Genomic DNA, 22,077 nt, shown 5'->3' on the forward strand with positions numbered 1-22,077 from the left:
TCAGTGCTTCATACAAGTCTATGTATAAATGCAACTCTATGCCTTAAAGGATTAATTTCACAAGTCTTAAATTGCAGTTTAATTTGAAAACTAATTCAGCCCCATAATTGGCTTTTCTGTTCAAATCACTGAGGCTAAAGATTTAAATTCTTAATATTCAGATGACTTTCAAGTATCTCGCCCCATCTGTGCATTAGTCCATGGTGTTAATCTCTCAAGGGAATCTCTGCTAGCATAGAAATAAAATAAACAAACAAACAACTGAGGCACTAATAGCATAAGCTGCTTTAAAAAAATCCCTGCTATTATATAGAATATTTATTTTTATGAGATTTCTTTAACTCAATTTTCTACATGTAGATTTTGCTCCCAGGTATTTAATTTTTTAGGTGACATCAATATCAAGAATCACACTATCAGAATTGCATGGAGTTAGGGGGAGGCAGCGAATTTTAATTACAAAATTTTTCACTTAAGGAGTATCAATTATAATGTTCCGTTTCTTTGAAGGTTTACCCATGATGCTCAGAGCTTCTTCCAGTTCATTCAGGAATAAGAAACTGGTATCAATTCTGCCCTTCAGTTTAACAATGTGCTAAAAAATCAAATGAAAAACAGGGTGAGGTGAAATTCTGGCATCATTAAAGTCAATAGGAGTTTTGCTATGGACTTCAGAGGGTCCAGTATTTCCCCTAGGCCGTAGGTGGGGTGGAGATAAGGGATGGGTTAATATTAAAATGCCTCCCACATAGAGCTGGTAGGAAATCTTCCAACTGATGGTTCTTCCAGAGGAAAATGCCAATTTGTCAAAAGTGAAACATTTTTTACAAAATTTTGACAACATTTCATTTTGGAAAAACAAAAACAAAAAGCTGCTGGAGCGAAACATTTGGATAGGGTTGATACTTGTTAGACCTTTTTGGAGCAGAATGTTTTGATTTCCCATTTCAAAACATCTTTTCATTTCAATTATTAAAATATATAATATAATATAATATAATATAAAATATAATATAATATAATATAATATGTAAAGTCAAAATTGGAACAAAACATTTAGATTTTATCAAAACACAACATTCTGATCACACTGAAGCTAAACTTTTGCCACAATTCCATTTCATGGGAAATTTCAATTTTTTGTTTTGTTTTCATTCTATTTTGGAAGGGAAAAAAATTCAAAATCACAGAATTTCCCATGAAATGGAAAATCCAATTCCCAGCCAACATTACTCTCACAAGATATCCCTAGGATCCCGCAATCCTGTACAAGCACTGCTGTAAAACTCTAGTAGCTAAAGTTTGTGTCAGGCAGTAACTGGTAAAAATATTTGCAAGAGGATTCTGTGAAGCATGGTAAGAAGAAGAAGAAGAATTTCCCCCCCTGGCTATTACCCAGTAAGCTAGTTTGCCCTGATTGATAGAAATAAGCTTTAAAGGTACAAGAGAATTCATGCAGCACGTACTACATTCAGAAAAGAAGCTGTGCAATCCATACAGCTTTATCAGCTCTTGAAAGGAAAGTTCTACAGTTATGAGGGAACTAGAACTTCGCTGATTAAGGCTGCTGGAGGGACCAGGGGAATTTCAGCGCTAGCTTGCAGCAGCATTTTTTAAACTTAGCTGTGTTCTTCACATAGAGGCAAAGTTCAAAGAAGCAGAACATTATTCAATGTGAGTAAAACATGGCCTTTTAAGATATACTTTCAAACAGTGGTGCATTAAATCAAAAACAACTTGAGTGTCTGTGTGTGTGTGTGGGGGAGCTGATTCTGTGGGGAAAAATATCACACATAACTATTCATGTTCTGTGTTTGTTTGGAAGGCCCTGCATTTTAAAAACTAAAGGGTTCATTTGCATACCCTTAGACTAAATAAACTAGAAACAGCAAGGAAGAATTTATTGCAGAGTATCAAAGAAGGGAAAAGAGATACATTTCAATACAGCATCTAGCACCCACTTGGGAATTGTACAAGGACCAGAGAGTGATACCCCTATTCATACAGAGTAGTACGTTACTCTGCAAGGGGCAATCCCATTAATTTCAAAGGGACTACTCATGGCATATGGTGCTATTCAATTAAAGGAGAGCAGAATCTTACTCAATGATAATAATAGATTATAATTAATAATACATGAGCTCCGGTCAGCATTCCTGTCCAGGTCTGATTACAATGGTGGCTGGCACCCCTCAGACAGTACATTCTCTGGAAACCTGGGCAGTCTGTTGGACTTGGAGTGCCATGCATTCCATTAAGGCCTGTTCAACAAAAATGAGTTCGGACCGTCTTTGAATAAGTCTCTCCATCCTTCTGCATCAGCCTTCTCCTGGCTCTTGATCAGTCTAGATGGCCAAGGAAGGCAATTTCTATGTTTTAAGGAAGTGAATCCATCTTACACCTGGGGTGACACACAGGGAAGCTAGGCAGACAGAGTAAACTAGCCACATTGCACACTTGTAGTTCACCCACCCATCTGCATTCCCATCATCTTGAAGCTCAGCACCTTCTTTTGGATCCTTGGCACAGAACTCTTCAGGCCATCTTTTGACTGGACCTCCACCACTCACAGCAAAGGCCAGGCACAGTTTGCAGTGCCTAAGCTCTCCTGACCATAGGGGATGTTCCCTCCTGCCAGGGCCAGCTCCAGGGTTTTGGCCGCCCCAAGCAGCCAAGCCACGATCGCGATCTGCGGCGGCAATTCGGTGGGAGGTCCTTAGCTCCGAGCGGGAGTGAGGGACCGTCCGCCGAATTGCTGCCTAATAGCTGGACCTGCCGCCCCTCTCCGGAGCGGCCGCCCCAAGCACCTGCTTGCCAGGCTGGTGCCTGGAGCCGGCTTTGCTTCCTGCTTGTCTCCCCAGGGACAATAGCCACCCCAAAGGGACAGGGAGTAAGCAAAACGCTAGCTCCTCCTCACTCTGCTCACTGGAGCTTGCTGGCTGTTGAGAAGGGAGCATGCTGCACTTGGCAACTCTGTGTATGCTGTGTATGCTTGAGGCACAATCCCTTCTGCAGCTCCTCCTGGGCTGGGGCAGCTCCACTCTGCCCCTTACTCAGGGATGTGCTGTAATGGCACAACAGAGTTCTTTGTTGTTTACTTCAGAGGTGATCCGCTCTAGTGATCCTGTTAATCAGCCTCACAGGGGCTTTCCCTGGTATCTCAAGGTCACTGTGCTTTGCTCATCTGCATATATTTGATTCTCTCTGGGAAATTTCCATGGGTCAGATCTTCAGTTCTTTACTATTTTCACTTGGGCAAAATTTCCACTAAGTTCAACAGGACTTTGGCCCATGGTTGTGATTGCTATTAAAGTCAACGTTTATCCAGGATACTACAGTTACTTTCCTAAGTTAAAATACATGAACATACCGGTGGCATTCCTCTATAATGTGGTAATTGAATAAATATAGTCTTTACAATATTGACCACTGTACATGGACACATAGCAAGTGTCAGAAAGAGTAATCAAGGGGCTAGTCAGAGATGAATAATCAAAGTCCCAAGAAGGAGTTCAACAGGAGTGAAATGTGCCTTTTGTGGCAATGAATGCTGATCTGCTATATCACATAAGAGTTTTTTTTCAGCTTGCTTGAAGCAGAACTAAACCTATAATGTAATAAATTGCTGAATCAATAGTGAACACATTTTGCCTTTTGTTTTCTGTAGGAATATTTGTTATACCTTTCATTTGTCGATCGTTGTGATGAATAATTAGGAATCCTGGCTGCAGTTTTTTTGCATTGTACGAAGACCTAGTGTCGTACCCTCTTATGACTGTAATTTCCTGATATAACTCGTGTGAAAAAGGATGTTTCCAAGTCTCTGGGAGCTTCATGCTTAGCTAAATATGCGGTGTACTTCATTTTAGCTATATATATCTCCAAACAAAACAGTGATGCCCTAATTTGAAGTGGGTGAGGAGTGCACAGGTTCCACAACCTAACTCTACGACCTCTCCATCATTATCTCAAAGACATAATCTCACAATTATTGACATGTTTCGCAGAAAGAGGGCATCAGACACCCAAGTCCCCAGACAGGTTTACAGAGGCAAGGAACAGAAATTCAATAACTATTATAAACCTTTAAAAAAATACTGATTAAACAAGAAAGGAGGGAAAACAAATACATCAAAGGCAAATGTAATTGCTTTTGAATAAAACAGACTGCTTCCCATTTACCTGCCTTAAAGGCAGACACACTGGACTGGGATGCAGAATACCAAAAATCACTGGTATAACAGAGGCACAAGTATTTTGTAGTCCTATTCTGATTTAATGGCTTATAGGCTTATCTGGATTTCAAACAAGAAAGGGCTGCAATTTACTCCTTCCCTCATCCTAATGAGCAGAGCTAGTTAAACATTTGGGAACACTTTCAATATTGATTTGTTTTAGAATAAGATGTGGGAAGTCTGATTTGTTATGGAAATGTCATGACCATCATGGCTTATTTCAGTCAGCACTTCAGATCTTGATAACTTGTATGTGGAAGCCCCAGTGTGGCCTTAGGGTAGGTCTACACTTACCTGGTAGTTCGGCAGCTGGCGATCGAACTTCTGGGTTCGACTTATCGCGTCTTGTCTGGACGCGATAAGTCGAACCCAGAAGTGCTCGCCGTCGACTGCGGTACTCCTGCTTGGCGAGAGGAGTACCGCGGAGTCGACAGGGGAGCCTGCCTGCCGCGTGTGGACCGAGGTAAGTTCGAACTAAGGTACTTCGAACTTCAGCTACGTTATTCACGTAGCTGAAGTTGCGTACCTTAGTTCGAATTGGGGGGTTAGTGTAGACCTGGCCTTAGTGTAACAGAGGGGAAAAAAACTTCTCTGTGAAAGAGTCATTAGAATGATCAGTTCAGTTTCTTTACAGCCCAACTCTGAGGATCAGAATCTGGATGAGAACTTTGAAGCTTTGGTGCATCTCTACCTCAAACATACCAAGAGGGAAGCTATGTCATGTTCTTTCCTCAAGAAATAATGCCACACTTTGTCCCCATGACATGTCACCACAAGAGCCATTCTTCACACTGCTGAAAGACAATCAATCAGGATTGCAATTCACCTTGTTAAAAATAGTGGCCTCAGGAGACTTCTCTATGACAACTACCTCAGGCAGCAGAGAAGTAATGATAAATGTTTGCTGACACAAACCAAAAGTCATGTGATGTTTAACCCTTCTACCTGTAAACAACTGCAGATAAATTTATCCGGGGGGGGGGGGGGGAATCTCATTAAGGCTTTAGGAGCATTGTATTTTATAGCAGTTTACCTAAAAATAGTGGCAATAGTTTTCACAACACAATCTCCACTTCTTCATTAAATAATGAATACATTTATATTAGTTATATTCAGGAATAAGCTAAAGCAAACCATTTACCATATTGTAAACTGCCTACTTATGCTCTACCCCCAATAATGAATCAACAGTATATTTGGAAGGGAAATGTTAAAAAAGGCTAAATTTTTCCAAAGACTTCTTAAATGTGCTAATGCTTGCACCATTACCTCAATGTATGCACAAATTAGGTACTCACTGATTTTGCATGAGAATTTGCACACTTAATTTTTTTGAAAATCTGGTCTCAGATCTCTGCATAATTCACGATCGGCAGAAAAAACATGGCACGAGAGCAGACACCATGAAGTCAGTGGGAACCTTGTAATTTACTACAACGATTTTTGGATCAGATCCCGTATAAGTAAGTTGTTTTTCCACAACTTGGGACACAGACCTTACTGGACTCTGGATGGTAAATACTGAGTTTACAAATGACTGGATTACGTTTCAGTCAGCCAGATATACAGTATTTCGAGCATACAGTCAGGTAAAAGTCAAGATCATTGCAGGGTTTGTTTTTCTTTTTAGGATTCTATCATTATTACTGTACTGATTACATGTTACTGTAGAACACTGTAAATGTAACAAACGTTCGAGACAGGCAACACCAGGTTTGATTTTACAAAGCTTCAGCAGGTTTCAGAGTAGCAGCCGTGTTAGTCTGTATCCGGAGTACAAGGAGTACTTGTGGCACCTTAGAGACTAACAAATTTATTAGAGCATAAGCTTTCGGGGGCTACAGCCCACTTCTTCGGATGCAGTTGCTTTTGCAAATAAAACTTCCAAGTAGTGTGATTTGGATGCAGCTCCCATTTTATTCAACTCTACACCTCCTCCCCTTCAACGTGTATGGTAATTCAGCTAAACTGTTCAAGTTTTCACCAATCTTTTACAAAAAACAACAATCCCTGTGCATCAAGAGGAGTCATGAAACATGTGATCAAACCAAGTTGTGCTTTATATTTGAAGACTTAGACTTATCATAAGAGCTCTTCCAACTCTACCTGGTTTAGATCCTTCATCAACAGATCCATTATAGACTTGGTTTATAAACTCAGGCCTGTTGTCATTCATATCAATCACATAGATGTAGAGGTCAATGGGGTTCTCCACCTTGTTTCCATTCATATCCACTGCATGAGCCCTCAGCTGGAAATAAACACAGTGGAAGCATAATGTCAGTGACAGAATTCGTTGGATAAAAGAGTTTTGTCAGCGTTGACTTCAGCATTTAAATTCTTTCCAAAAATTAAACTATAGGAATGTCATTTTTCCAGTAGAAACCAGATATCTGGTTTTCATCTAGGCGCTGCAGGATACATAACGTTTCACAACAGGGCCCAATATTAAAAATCATTTTCAAATAATAATAGTAAATAGAAACAAATAATTTTATCAGCTAAAAGAAACATTTTCTCCACGGCTAACAAATCACTACTTTTAAGTAGTTTAAGAAAAGTAGTAATTGTTGCCTGGCAATCTCCGAAGACTAAGTTTTGCTTACTGTTATTAATACCATGATGACATGGGTTTATTTTCCACTGGTCACAAGAACTTCAGCAATGTACCATGGAATCTCACATTGCTTTGTGGCCACAATGACCTGTGGTAATTAATAAGTAAAGAGATCTCATAATTGTTGATACTATTGTTATTATTTGTATTCTGTAGCACCTAAGAGCACTAGTTATGTACAGCAACCATGGTCCTAGGCGCCAAACACTGAACAAAATGATGGTCTCTGCCCAATACTTATTCAATTTCTCCAAAGGGGAGACCCATGTATACTTAAGAATGGGAAGCCTGTCTCAACATTAACTACAGCATCAATGATGCAACATTATAATAGCCAGCACTGTACTGCTGAGTTCTCAGTTAAAATGGCACTGGGACCCCATCTTATTAGGACTAACTATTGATAATAATGCTGGAAACCGAGACCATCAGTTTTCAGAATAAAAGGGACAGATATAGCATGTCAAAATGAGTAATTAATAAAACAAAGCAATCAACAATACTCTGGAACAATCAGTAATCAGGTGAGAAAAAATGGATAGCTCCTTCATTATATGGAACAGATGGCTGCTCTAAATGGGTCGTGTGCTGAAGGTATTTATCAAAGCTGGCTTGGAAGAAGGACTGGCTATGAAAGTCTTGTATTGTGCCTGACTTAAGTTGACCAATGGAGAGACATCTGGCTCTGGGAGAGTTTTGCAGCTTTAATTTTGTCACTTTCCCTCATTTCAGTACCAGTGAGCACTGTTGAATCCCTGCACTGACATAAAAATCAGGGACAGTGTTCCACACCTCCGGGGCAGATTCTGAAATACTGATGAATGAAGAATGAAAACGCCACATAAAAGGAGTTTGGTGAAACTGCTGTCTAGAAAAACAGGACTGTCACTTTAACACCAGATACACAAGTAGGCTTGCCCCATCGGCCCTTAGTGAATTCCTCATATTATACCACCTGCTATCATGCTTTTCCCTACAAGATTCCTAATGTATAATGGCCTAGAGGTTGAGACGTGCTGGTATCTCCAGTTCCCATTCACGTCAATTGAAGCTGCAGATGCTCAGCACTTCTAAAATTCAGGCCCAATGTGTCAAAGAACGTACGTAGTTCTGAGGCCTAGCACGTAAGGGTGCTAATTGTATTAATATCGATTTCAGTCTTTCGCTTTTGCCGAGACTATGATTGATGGGATTTTACCCCTTTGTGTCTGTTTTCCAAGAAGGTTTAACAAATATAATCACGCTATATTTGATAGGCTGGACTGAGATTTAATCCAGAGAAGAGAGCAATCTGCCACACAGACTGAGGGTGGACATTTTTTTTTTTAAAAAAAAGGTTAAAAATCACATTTTTTTAAATATTAAAAAGGCTGACTTCATTTTTAATACAGACTCTCTCATTTGTGTTTCCTGATGCTTAGTGCTCTTAATATTTGCATTTCATGCCTACGTATAAACTGCTCTGACTTGTGTCAGCAGAGCTATCCTTCATTGTCAGATGTCGCAATTCAATAACTTTTACAAGTCAAAGGTCAGATTGTCTTTGAAAAAAAGTAATTCTGAGCTAAAATTAAAGTTATTATCTTCAAACTGAAGCCTCACTGGACTCCTACTTGCTGCATTTTCAGGAGCGGAAACGGCTCTATTCAGAGATAAAGCAGAGTGCAAAGCCGATATCTTTCTCTTTCAGATCTGGCTCCCCATCCCCCCCAAATTTTAATTACATTTGATAGCTCTTGTTTGAAATCTCCAGGAGTAAGTAATTTCTCAGCACTGCACGTCTATCTGCTTGTCACACACACATGCCTGTGTATATATGCATATGTTACTGATTCACTCAAGAAAAAAATTCAATAAGCAAGACGGTAGTTATCTCACTAAACCTGCAGTGATACACACGCATGAGGCTCCCCTGCTCCATGGTAACATCAGCATTAGAGCCTCAAACCTGAATTCTGAAGGTGAGAACAGTACTTGAGAGTATGGACAGCTGAGCTAAGGCTTGCACCCTGGTGGATTGAATTTGGTGATACGCGCCCTTTGATTTAACATGCAATCCAAACACAGAGCACCACAGTCCCAATGCTGATACCCCCCCCGCACCCTTCCGGTTTGCATTGGTGACTGGGTGCCCTCACAGCTTCTCTTGTGTTATCTCCCTTGTGTGGTTGTTACTGCCTCCTTTCTGACCATTTTTTTCTCTCTCTCCCCCTCCTTTTTGCCTGTTTTCCTTGTCCTTTTTTGTGTATTTTTTTATTCTTTCTGTGCTCTTTTGGTTGTTCTCACCTGGCAATGACCTTCCTCCATATCCTTTTGTAGGCTACATGCTCCTTACCTGGGGGTCAGGACCATCTGCTAGCATCAACTACAGTTGACATGAACTCCCTGGGAAAGACGCTCAGTCTAGCAGGCTGCTGTCTGAGTCTATAACAATGCACAACAAGAGTGACTCCTGGGACTGGCTACATTAGAGTTCTTTGCAGGAGCAGGGAGGGAAGGCAGGTGGCTTTCAAGGGGTCACCTGCGGCTTTGAGGCATGTTTAAAGGAGGGACAGGGTGGAGCAGATATTAGGGAGCTTTCCTTGCCCTCCTCCATCTTCTCTTCTGTCCTGCAATCCCTCCCACCCTCCACCCTCGAACTAGTGTGGAGCTCTCAAAATGGGAAACACAGACATACCACATCATCATGAAGCCCAGCATATTTTACATTTTTTTGCTCCACAAGTATATATGACTATGACTTATTTATTCAGTATGCATGATTTAGTCTCACACAGTGCTCAGCGGGCAGGGCAGCAATCAAGTTCCATCTGCTACACGATGGATGTTGTGATAAGACAACGGATGGGATTAGAAATTGATACACTTAAGTGCTTTTTCATAGTATGTGAGCTGTTCAGGGGGGCAGGGCGAAGAAGGTGACTAAACAACCGTCAGGTTTACTTCTGACAACTGGAACGGAGCACACACAGATTCAGGATGGGACTAAAGTCTTCCGGAACTGGAGAAACCATTGTTTGAAAGGCCAGTTACCATAGCCTTGGGTAGAAGAGAAGGTGGGAGCACACAAAAACATTACATGGGAGACCATCAGGTGGAATTTCAATTGGGTGCTTGGAGGGATATTTAGTAACTGTTTATTAAAGTTGACATTAAACATTAAAGTTGTCACAAAGTGGAGAGCATGGTGTTGGCTGAAGGTTAGAGAAAGAATAAATAGGAACAATGGAAAATGTTGGAATCCAACAGCCATTGTGTAGGATTCATAAATATAAATAAAGTCTAGCTAGTGGTCCAGATCCTCTGCGGTGGAAGTAGTTATAGTTCCATTTTGTATCAGCCAAAGAGCTGGCCAGTCCCCTTGAACAAATATTTTTAAAAGTATGACAGTCTTTATTAACCTACTTAGGCAGCAGCTACCACTAGTCTCTGTGTTTTTTCCAGAGACAATTTCTAGAGCAAATGTAGCTGTTGGCATACAAATGCTTCAGCATCATGATTATTGATGACATTGGAGGCTGGTGCTATCTGAAGGTAGTTAGTCAAAGTCAACATAGTGAAATGTGTTAAATATAAATACTACTTCTGCACTAATACAATTAATATAAATATGTATAATCAGTAAGTGACAGATCTTTAAAAAAATTAGGAATACAATTCTGTGCCTAATTTGCACACACTTTATCATGATTAAACATCAAGTTATTATGGCACAAATGACCAGAATTACACATACGCTTCTGTAAACATGGTTCAAAATATTATTGAAATTAGTTCTGGTTTCTCTGGGTCAAATTCCTTGTTTCTAATTGTCTTTTTGTCTCCCAGAGACAGGTGGGTGAGGTAATATCTTTTATTATACCAACTTCTGTTGGTGCAAAAGACAAGCTTTCAAGGTACACAGACCCAAAGAAGAGCTCGGTGTAAGCTTGCAAGTTTTTCTTTTTCACCAACAGAAGTTGGTCCAATAAAAGATATTCCCTCATCCCCCTGGTCTCTGTAATAACCTGGGACCAACATGGCTACAACACTGCAAATAATTTTTGTCTCCCACACAGTCTAAATGATTCCCGTCTCACCCTGTAACCAATCTCCCCTTGTCCAGGCATCTCTGACTGAATGATATTTCATAAAAGTGTTAATGGAAGCAAAGTGCTGGTTGAGACTATTCCAAGCTATATCTGTATTTAAAAACAGGCATATAAACGAAGCATGTTAATTGAATATCGTTGCCTGACTGCTAAATGTTATGTTTTATGGTGATGGTGTTTTGTTAACAAAGCTTGAAAATATGTGAGAGACCAACCAGTCTGTTTGCCCATCACTACTGACTGCAGTTTGATAGGAAGTTCTGGCACCTGAAATAATCAGAAAAGCACCAGGAGGCACTGATTTGCCCATGAGTGCAATCAGAGAGTCATCACCTACAACACAGAGAGCTGATGGGAACTCAGGTTGACCAGGGTCAAGAGAAGTGATCCATGTTAAACACGGATATCTCCTGAAAGTTATTTGGCACTGTTTAAAAACTGAGACACACAGACATCCGTGTAACAGAGAAAGTACTGCTGCAATGAATCAGAGCCTTGGAAAATCCATCCCTCTGAAGCTCAAGAGAAACATTAAAAGCTGACAAGCGAGTTCTGCTTCAGAACTACCAAAATAATTAAAAATTGATATGGTTCATCTCGGAAAAAAGGTGGGTTTCATCAGGCAAATGCTTCCTAATGTGGAGAATTAAAAGATGAGTGCTTTAGAAAGAGCAATCTTGACGCAATCAGGATAATTATACAAAAGAAAGTATACATGGAAAACATGGGAGTTAATGAAACAGAACTCTGGCATGTGTCCTCCCTAATTCTCAGGAAGATTTTTTTTACTGGCTTTTAGGTTATTTAGAAATAAAATAAACATGGACAGCATGTGATGCTAACAGAGATGCCGAAAAGATTTAGCTCTGTGTGGGGCTGTAAAGAAATGGAGTTGCATATATCATACATAGCCAGCACAGCTGAACTGCTAGCCTGTGGCACACAGAAGATAACCCAATATGTTACATGCTAAAAACCCAGGGGCCAGATCTTTACCTGGTGTAGATCAGTGTAGTTCCACTGATCTCAAATGGATTTATACCAGCTGAAAATCTGGCCCCAGGACTCTACTATGTGAGCTAAGAAGAATCTTCATTAGGTATTAATAATACCTAGAGATGAACTGAGCTGTAAAATTCAGACCCAACTCTGAATCTGGAGCCAAATTTTCCCAAAGTTCAGATGTGTCTGGATCCGAGGTCAGGCCTGTCTCTAGTAATATTGTGGCTTATTGGCAGGACCCTCAGCTACGAGAAATTGGCATAAGCCCAATCAACTTCATTGCAGCCAAAGAGAAGCCAGCCATAGATTTCCTATCTCCTAGAACTGGAAGGGACCTTGAAAGATCATCGAGTCCAGCCCCCTTCCTTCACTAGCAGGACCAAGTACTGATTTTGCTCCAGATCCCTAAGTGGCCCCCTCAAGGATTGAACTCCCAACCCTGGGTTTAGCAGGCCAATGCTCAAACCACTGAGCTATCCCTCCCCCCCAAAAATGCCTCCCTGCATTGGCTGGGAATCAAACCTGGGTCAACCGCTTCAAAAGCAGCTATTCTCACCACTATACCACCAATGCATGCGATGCCAGCAGGGGCAGAAGGAACCAAAGTAGGAACTGCTATATTGCAGGGGAGGAGGAAACATGGGGCCCAGCCAGGGCCACTCCTTTCTCAGCATCTCCCTGGTCCCAGAACTGTGCACAGTAGCAGGGGTGCCAGAATAGGGAGGGCCAAGGGGCCATGACGCTCCCACTTTTCACCATGGACCTGGCTCCCTGCCCCTCCTCTTCCTCCTGAGGCCCCGCTCTCCAGCCAGGCTGGAAACTGGAGCCCGACCTGGGTAAGAGCGGCCTAAGGAGCCCTGGCAGCTGTGGGGAGCTGCGGACCCTCCACCTGCCCGTGTGCTCACCTGCTGGGCTCCCCACCCAAGGCAGATGGAGGGTCCACTCTTACCATGGCCCGGCTGTGGATCTTTGGCCCTTGAGGCCCCGCCCCCAGGCCAGCCCAGAAGCCAGAGCCGGGTTGGGGTAAGAGCCATGCGGACAGTTCTGGGGAGTTGTGGACCCTCCACCTGCACTGGGCGGGGGATCTGGGGCTGCACTCAGCCCCCGCCCACATCCTGGGCAGGTGGAGGGGCCCGGGCTCCCTGGCCTGGCTCCAGCTTGGCTGGGGGATGGGGCTTTGGGGGAAAGAGAAGAGGCAGGGGTGGGGCCATGGAGGGGGCAAGGCCTCATGCTCCTCCCCCCCCTTTTAGAAAGAATCCATCACACCTGCACAGGAGACTTCCCCCTCTGAGGGCACTAGGACCACACACTGTCTCCCCTCCTCCCCCAACATGTGGGGCTTGACAGAAAACTACAGAGGGCAGCCAGCCAGACACACCTGTTGGTAGGGGCAGAAGCAGCCAAAGCAGGGACTGCTGGTCCTTTGGGGAACTTTCTCTAGTTTTGACTGGACTTTCTCTGCCCTGTGCTGATAGGCTGTTTGCTTGAATCTTCCCCACCCCCTCACTTTCAGTCTCTTCAACTGAGCTTCATTCCACACCTGCCCCCTTACCCTATTCTCCCCTGCCCGCCCCCTTTCCTCCCATGTCCCATCTCCCTTCCATTTTCCTCCCATTTAACCTATCCTCTCCCCAGTATGCCCACCTAAAGGGAAAAATAAATCCTGCATCTAACATGATGCTTGCGGCCATCACATTACTTACTCTTCTGGGGGGTCACACCTCTTCCCATACCCTATGTCTGTTGCCTACTTAGACTGTAAGCTCTTCAGAGACTGTCTTTTTGTTCTGAGTTTGTACAGCAGCAAGTGGAGTCCTGGTTCATGACTGGGGCTCCTAGGAACTACAATAATAATAATAATGGAGCCATGCTGATTAACACCAGCTAAAGATCTGACCTCTGTCTTCATTGCTTAGAGAGAGAATCACAAACAGATCTAGTTATGTCCCATATAGGGAAGTCTTGCACATAAGCCTTTTCTGTCTTCCTGTAACTCTGGGACATTGGCCTCACCACAGTGTTTTGGGTTACCACTTTATATAAAGGTACATTTATAAATGGGTAACACAGGGTTAATAAATGCATAATCTATGGTTTAATAAATCACTTATCAATTGCTTAAAAGTCCAATAGGTCAAAAGTTTGTTTATAACCATGGCTTATAATGATCTATAAATACCTTCTTCTGATGTGTTTACCCCCATTTAAAACATAGAATCACAGAACCATGGGATTAGAAGGGACCGCAAGTTTCATCTAGTCTAACCCCATGCTAAGATGCAGGATTTGTTGTCATATACTACTCCTGCCTGTAATGGGCTTATTATATCTATTAATCATTTATTAACCCTTAATTTGGCTGTGGTTGTTTGGTTATGCCTAGGTCTCTTGCCTTCCAGAAAAGAGACTCCCATGAATGAGATTAAAAGAAGTTCTCATTGATTCCAGGTGCTAGAAATTAAAGTTGTTTTTTGGGGAAGTGATACCAGTCACTTCACGGCAGCCTTTTCCAAGCTTTCCTGAAATTTCTGGTCTAAATATACTTATAGGATACATTTGTTATGTATTATGGGTCACATAAGTCATTATTATGGGAGACTAAGTCATTTTTTTTTTGGCTCAGAGTGTCTTGTACTAGACATCATAATGGTTCCATCAAAGGGGTTAGCTTGTGAATTATATCAACTGAGAGCTATTAGAATGACCCAGCAGCATTGAAAAAATATCGAAAACACTGAAGCGACATAGGCTCTATCTCAAATATTCCTGACGGATTTCGCTAGCCTCAGAGGCTCACTGTGACCCTCCCCTTAACCCTTCTCTCTCTAGAGACAAGGGTCATAGTCTACTGAGCCATTTTCATCATAAGCCAGCGAAGGAGGTGAGGAGAAGCTATCCTCCCTTGCACAGTCTCTGGTGTCTCCCAGTCTCAGTGATTAATCAGGGGCAAAGGGGGGGGGAGCCCGGGCCCGCCCTCTACTCCGGGCTTCAGCCCAGGGACCCTAATAGTATCAGCTATGGTAGCTGACCTTTTAGAAACAGGACACGTACAATTCCCTGGGCTACTTCCCCACAGCAGCCCCCACTTCCTCAAGCTCCACTTCACCCTTACCTCAGGGTCTTCTTCCTTGTACCTAGTATGGTGTATACAGCTCAGTCTCTCCAACAGCGCAACTTCTCACAGCTCCTGGCATGCGCGCCCACCTGACTAACTGGGAGGCTTTTTAACTAGTTTCAGCCAGCCCCTGATTGGCCTCAGGTGTCCCAATCAACCTAGCAATCTCCACTGCCTTCTGGAAAGATCTTAATTGGCCCCAGGTGTCTTAATTGACCTGGAGCAGCTGCTATTTACTTATCCTGGTACCAGGGATTTGTTTAACCTGGGGCTAATATATCTATCTCCCATTACTTTTCTATAGCCATCTGGCCTTGCCCCGTCACACTACCTACTTAAGATCTTATATGATCTCCGCACTGTACTGTCTGCGTCTGAACACCTCCAGAGGATTTAAAATGAAAAATGACTATAATTGTTACTGCACGTCCAACTGCAGTAATGAATCGGTAACTTCCTATGACACCCTACTGTTGATATTGGTTTCTCACATTCTTTTAGGCCTGGTCTATACACAAACTTGACCAGCTTTCAGTTACACCACTGCTACTCTATCAAGTTACAATGGCTAAATGACATCACTCAGGACTGTGAAAAATTTCACACCCTGTGTGATGCAGTTAAACTGACCTAAGCCCCAGTGTGGATATTGCTAGGTCAATGGAAGAATTCTTCTGTTGACTTAGGCTTGGTCTACACTTACCCCCCAAGTCGAAGTAAGGTACGCAAATTCAGCTACGTGAATAACGTAGCTGAATTCGACATACCTTACTTCGAACTTACCGCGGTTCAGACGCGGTCCACACGCGGCAGGCAGGCTCCCCCGTCGACTCCGCGGTACTCCTCTCGTCTAGCTGGAGTACCGCAGTCGACGGCGAGCACTTCCTGGTTCGATTTATCGCGTCCACACCAGACGCGATAAATCGAACCCGGAACTTCGATCCCCAGCCGCCGAACTAGCGCGGCAGTGTAGACATACCCTTAGCTAGTGCCTCTGGGAGAGATGGATTTACTGCAGTGACAGAAAACCTCCTGTTGCTGTAGTGTCTATCCTACAGCTGTGTCACAGCAGTTTCCTAGAGTAGATATGCCCTAAATGAGTGTAACATTGTGTGCGGACACTACATCCGTTTAAAGCAGGCTCAGGCTATGTCTTCACTAGAAACGCTATAGTGACACGGCTGCAGTGCTGTACACTACAGAGATAGAAGGGATTCTTCCATTGGAGTAGCAAATCCAGCTCTCAGAGAGGCGGAACTAGATTGACAGAAGATGTTTACAATGGGGCTCAGGTTGGTTTAACCACATCACAAACAGCGTGACATTTTTCACAGCCCTACCCCTTGGTGTAGACACAGCTAGACTGATGGAAGAATGCTTTGACCCATCACTCGGGAAGGTGGAGTTCCTACGGTGATGGAAATCCTCCTTCTGTCGCTGTAGTCTGCGTCTACACTACCAGGGCTACAGTGGCAATAGCGATGCTGCCTATTTAACAAGGGCCAACCCATGTAAAGCACATTTAAAACAACACAGAGAGTCTACACATAAAGGGTATGTCTACACTAGAGCTGGAAGGTGCAAATTCCAGCTCAAGGAGACATATCCATGTCAATAGAACCAATGTGCTAAAAATAGAAGTGTAGCAGTAGCGAGTGGTGTGAGGAGATAGCTGCTTCAAGAGTGATCCTATCCAAGGTGCTAGGCATGTACTTGGGCAGGTTAGCCCCTCGCACCGCTAGCACCACTATGGCAACATTTCTAATTTTAGCATGCTAGTTTGATCACAGCTAGTGCAAGTCTGGCTCCTTGAACTGGAAATTACCCTTTCCAGCTCCCACGTAGACATATACAAAATGCACCGATTTAATCAAATCAATGCAGAATCGCACCTTTAGTGAAAGCCATGCAAATCTGTTATGAAAACCATGCCTTAGTCCTTTTCTCAGTCACAGGGAAAGGAGTTGATCTGTGCAAAATATGTGATCAATAAATTCTGAACTGGGCAACACTCGCATGCTTTCTCATTTCCTTATAAACTGGAAATGCAAACCTGGGCCCTAATTCTGAGCAGACAAGTTGGGTCCACAGTTCTACATCTAAATTGTACAAAACATTCAGTGATGAGATGAAACCTGCTGAAATCTAGTAATTTTGATTGTTTTACTTTGACTTTGTGAGTTCAGACCCCAAACTCAGGGAAGGAGCCAAATCTGTGTGTGTATTCTAGCCACAAAGTCCTTTTGCACTATTCTAGTGCAGGGGAGCTGGGGATTAAGGGGATACATGTACAAACCATTAAAAAAAAAGATATTTTCATATACTTACATGGTAGGAGGCTCTTTCTTCTCTGTCCATTGGACGTGTCACATACATTCTGCCAGACACAGGATCAATGCTGAAGACTTCCATAGGTGGTTGGTCAGCTCCTACTCCAGTGATGCTGTACCTGATATGGATCTCACTGTCCTTATCGGAACGAATCTGTATAAATAATTAAAGATAACAGTCAGTAAGCTATGGACAATGGGTTAGTGACATTGATATTCATGCTATATAGTTAGTAGGACATTAAGGCCCAATCTTGCAAGCCTTCTATATGCAATGCTGTTAACTCTGATAGGAGCTCTGCATACCAACGGCCTGGAACTAGGCTGCAGAAAAAAGATCTTTAATAAACTTTCAACTCATTTTTTTCACTTTTGTTTACAATGATCCTTTGGAACCTAGAAAGCAGAACCCTCTGACATTCTGGCCCTGATTCTCAGAAGTGCATCCGTTTTCATGCACAATTTATGCAACTGGCATCCACGGTGATTAAATTATGCATTCAAATAATTAGGGCTGAGATTTTTTTAAAGGAGTCTAATGGAGTTGGGCACCTAATTCCCTCAGGTTCTTTTGAAAATCTTAGCCTAGAATTCTAACAGGCTGACTAGGCATACAGACCCTAAATTTTCAAAAGCAACTAGTGATTATAAGGGGCATCTAACCTGAGACACCTCAAAGGGGGCCTGACTTTCACAAAGTATCAAACGCTTGCCCTCTAAAAATCCAGCCCCTTTTAGGTGTCTGGAGCTGGGCATCTGTAAATCACTAGACACCCACTAATCACTTTTGACAAGTCTCTGTAATCACCAGGATTGCATTTCCAACTATTTGAAATGTGTATGTAAACACACACATGCTGTTCTGAAAACAGAAGCCTTGATTTCATTCCTAATACAAGCTTGTTGGCTTGTTAATGCAGGGTTACTGATGCCTGATGGACTGCTAGCATTACATTTGAACGTCTTCTTATGGAAAAGAGCATTACAGCATTGCTTTCAAAACCCATTCCTCCCAGCCTCCTTCCCACCTTGAGAAACACACACAAAAATCAGATATGGCATGAAGAATTACATGAACTTTGGAAACAGATAAAAGAAAATAAAAAGGCAGGCTAAGATGTTACCCTAGCAACCTTGATTGTATTGCTTTAAATCTGAAGGTAATTTCTAGACCAGCCATTTAAAGCAGTTCTTGTAATGTCAGGGCTATTTCTGAAGGAAAATGCAAGGTACAAGGTACAAATAAACAAACTACCAGCCCCCACACTGTCACAAACTGTCTTACAAGTGTCAATGTGAAAAACAGGCATTTTTTTCTAGCCAGGTTTATGAATGCAATAAATTAGTGGGAACATCATATAAATCCATTTTAGAGATGAGTGTACGTTAGCATCTCTTTGATATGGCAGTGCATTTTCTGAAAAGTCTGCACACTCTGGAATACTATGGTGTATGCAGGAGGCACAAATAACGGAATTAAAAGAAGTTCCATTCTAGGTGAACAAAGGTAGTTTCTGAAGGGGAGATGAGGGTTTGTTTATCAGATACAGGAAATTGGGAGGGGGTGGCTACTATCCTGAAACCCTCCATATGTGACCAATATATATGCACGCACTTCTTTCCATGGATTTCTTTCATTAGCATTAATGAGAGTTAAACTTTCTGTAAGTAAATCACTGCAGATCCAGGAAATGAAATATACCGTGAGATACATATGAGTTATCCAGCTGTACTAAGAAAATCTATGAGATAATTATTCTACATTGAGCAAAACAAATACACTGTGTTAAATCTTGCAAACATTTGGCAATCACTCAAAATTTGTTGTGAATCACACCCACACTCTGATAGTCTACTACTTACCTGAATTTACTTTCCAGTAAGAAAACAAAAATACTTGGTTTTCGAGAGAAATTATCTATGGGGAAGTGGTCATAAAGACTGATGATAATGAAACATAGTATGTCTTGCCACTACTGAGGTATTCCTTGTACAAAAGCACATTAATTTTGTATCAGAACATGTAATTTTAACATTTAATGAGATTTTTTTAAAAGAATACTTTAAAAAAGAGAATACTTCCTATCTGTAACATTCTGACCATTCCGAGTGTGTAATCTAGCAAATCTTTTTGATCTATTAAGACTATTACGTGAATACAATATAAGCTTTGCTTATTTGTCAGAATAGTTACCGAACCAGCTTACCATATTAAAAAAAGAATCACTGGTTCAGGGAATTTCCTAGATCAGGAAAGAGCAGCTTTACATCTTATTTGTGTCGGGTAAATGAGAAAAACACAACACATGCTTATGATAAAGATTTATACGATCTGAAGAGAAACCAGAGACTACACACATGCATGCCATTCACTTAGCTTACATTTATAATGATGATGAAAATTATGCTGTTTTTTTATTTACAGAACAGATGGTGAAAGGTTAGTTTTCCTTAAATTTATTAACATATTTTAAAATGTTATTACTGTAGCACCCAGAGGTCCCCAGGATCCTCAATGTTCTACTGTGCTAGGCGCTGTATCAGTATGTATGAAGACCTGGTTAAAGTGATGTGTGCATTAAATTACCGTTAACTTATGGTGTTTGGTGATAGTTGTAATGCATTCATTCTTTATAAAAGGGTTTTCACTCTCCACAAACACATGGGAAGGAATTTAGCCTTTGGGACTGTTAACCACATCAAGAAATGCACTATCAATGGAGAGTTTGTCAGACTCAGAATCAGGACAAATGTTATAATTCTGTATATCTAGGTTCTGAAATGGCTCTCCTCACCTTATCCTGAGCGCCTCACAAACACTAGTGGAGTTTTCCTCACACCACCCCAATGAGGTAGAGAAACGTTATCTACAGATGGGGAACTGAGGACCAGAGAGATTGAGTGACATGACCAAGGCCATAAAGGAAGACTGTGGCAGAATCAGAAACTGAACCCAAGTCTTCTGAGTCCCAATCAGACCTCCCTGTTGGCTTAATGAGATGCATCATTCAGTAAGCTGCAGCATGTTGTAGGGTCAACCCCCGCTGAACCAGCCAAAATAAAATCCAATAATTTAATTCCCAACTCATAACTGGAAAGAGTTTGAGTCTGATTCTGCTCTCTCATTTACACTATAATAAATCCAGAATAACTGGAGATCAATGGAATGACAGAGATGTAAAATCAGTGTAAGTAAAAACAGAAACAGCCCTTTCCCCTTTAAAGATTCTCGGACATAATAGCCAAAATACACGGAAATGTATGATGTAAACCTTGATATAAAATTCATGTAATTCTGTCATCAGATCTGATCTTGTGGTTTCTAGCATTGCTGAATTTTAATGGACTTTCCCTTTCACATGCTAAGTATCCTTTACTGATATAGGACTTTCATGTCACATTTTTAGGCAAAATCTTAAGGGACATAAACCTCCATCAAGATTTAACATCCAGCTGTATTGTTCCTATAAGTTTTACTATTGGGTGAGTTTTCAATTTAAGAGCTTGTTCAAGGTAACAGACTTTATACATCTGTTTTGTTTCTACTGATCATATCCCTGTAGTCTTAGTGTTCCTAATTCCTGCCCTGGGTCTCGCAGTTACTAACCGTCTCACCCTACAGGGTGACAAGAGAATAACTATTCTCTGAAGTTGACAGCACTGCTGCTCTGTGACTGGGGATAAGAGGAACAGGAGTCTGTTGAGAATTGTATAGTTGGCAATTTGGGGGGACACCAAATAACTGGTAAATTACCCGATCATGTGTAATCCAAGATACCATGTAATGACACACAACTGTATTTCGCTCAGAAGAGCTTCTGTGAAATATACTATATCACGATATAATATGATGTTAATATGAAGTTAACCTGGACTTATTTTGTCATTGTATAATATTTGCTATTTGATACAAAACGAGTCATTTACAAGTCACGGGCAAGGTGTACCCAGCTGGGGATGTATCAAGGCAAAGTAAAATGATCAATTTATCCCCTGATTCAGTTTCTACTAACAAACTGAAAAATAAGATGATAGATCATCCCACAAAACTCAATGTAAAAGATGAAACTGTAACATTAATATTTGCATGACTTCCGGATACTTGAATCTGGTTTTCTGTTTTACACAACACGGCATAATTATTAATGGCCATGTAGAACAGTGTCAATGCTAAACAATAAATATCTTTTATTATTGAGCTCTGAGCTGTTTTGCCCATTACAAGGACCAAATGGAAAATAATTGAAGGCTATATTCTCGCATGTATTCAAAGTGTTGCATGGAAGCCAAGAAATGCAAACATATTCAAATCCTTTAAATTAGCACACTTACGAGTCAATTTAAGCATTCTAAGTTTGGCTCATTAATTTTAGTGGAAATATTTTAATTCAGCTACATCTTATTGCTCATTGAGACTCCTACTAAGGGTTTTTTTTTTTATTAAACTGAATTTGCTGTATGTTTAAGAATCATTCATGTCAACATTTTCAGCTATAATGTCACAATCTCTTTACAAATCAGTAAAAAGACAGATTTCGAACACCGCATCTCCAATCATATTATTGCCCGTTGACTTTTAAACATATTTTATTTCAGTAAGCCTGGCCAAAATAAAATGGACAGAGAATAATTAAGTGAGAGAAATGTGGAGAACCATTGGGTTAAGATAATATTTATTAATTTCTGT

General features: G+C 41.4%; 1 protein-coding gene across 2 annotated transcripts in view; it reads right to left on the reverse strand.

Annotated features, from left to right (window-relative positions):
• CDH4 (cadherin 4) overlaps positions 1-22,077 on the reverse strand; it is a 650,110-nt gene that overhangs the window by 121,806 nt on the left and 506,227 nt on the right. For both annotated transcript variants that reach the window (XM_065414321.1, XM_065414320.1), the window contains 2 exons: positions 17,389-17,544; positions 6,342-6,486 (listed from right to left, as the gene is read on the reverse strand). In XM_065414321.1, the coding sequence (XP_065270393.1) occupies positions 6,342-6,486; positions 17,389-17,544 (301 nt within the window). The remainder of the gene's footprint in view (positions 1-6,341; positions 6,487-17,388; positions 17,545-22,077) is intronic.

Source organism: Emys orbicularis, chromosome 12 (assembly GCF_028017835.1).
Source record: "Emys orbicularis isolate rEmyOrb1 chromosome 12, rEmyOrb1.hap1, whole genome shotgun sequence".
NCBI classification, from domain to species: domain Eukaryota; kingdom Metazoa; phylum Chordata; order Testudines; family Emydidae; genus Emys; species Emys orbicularis.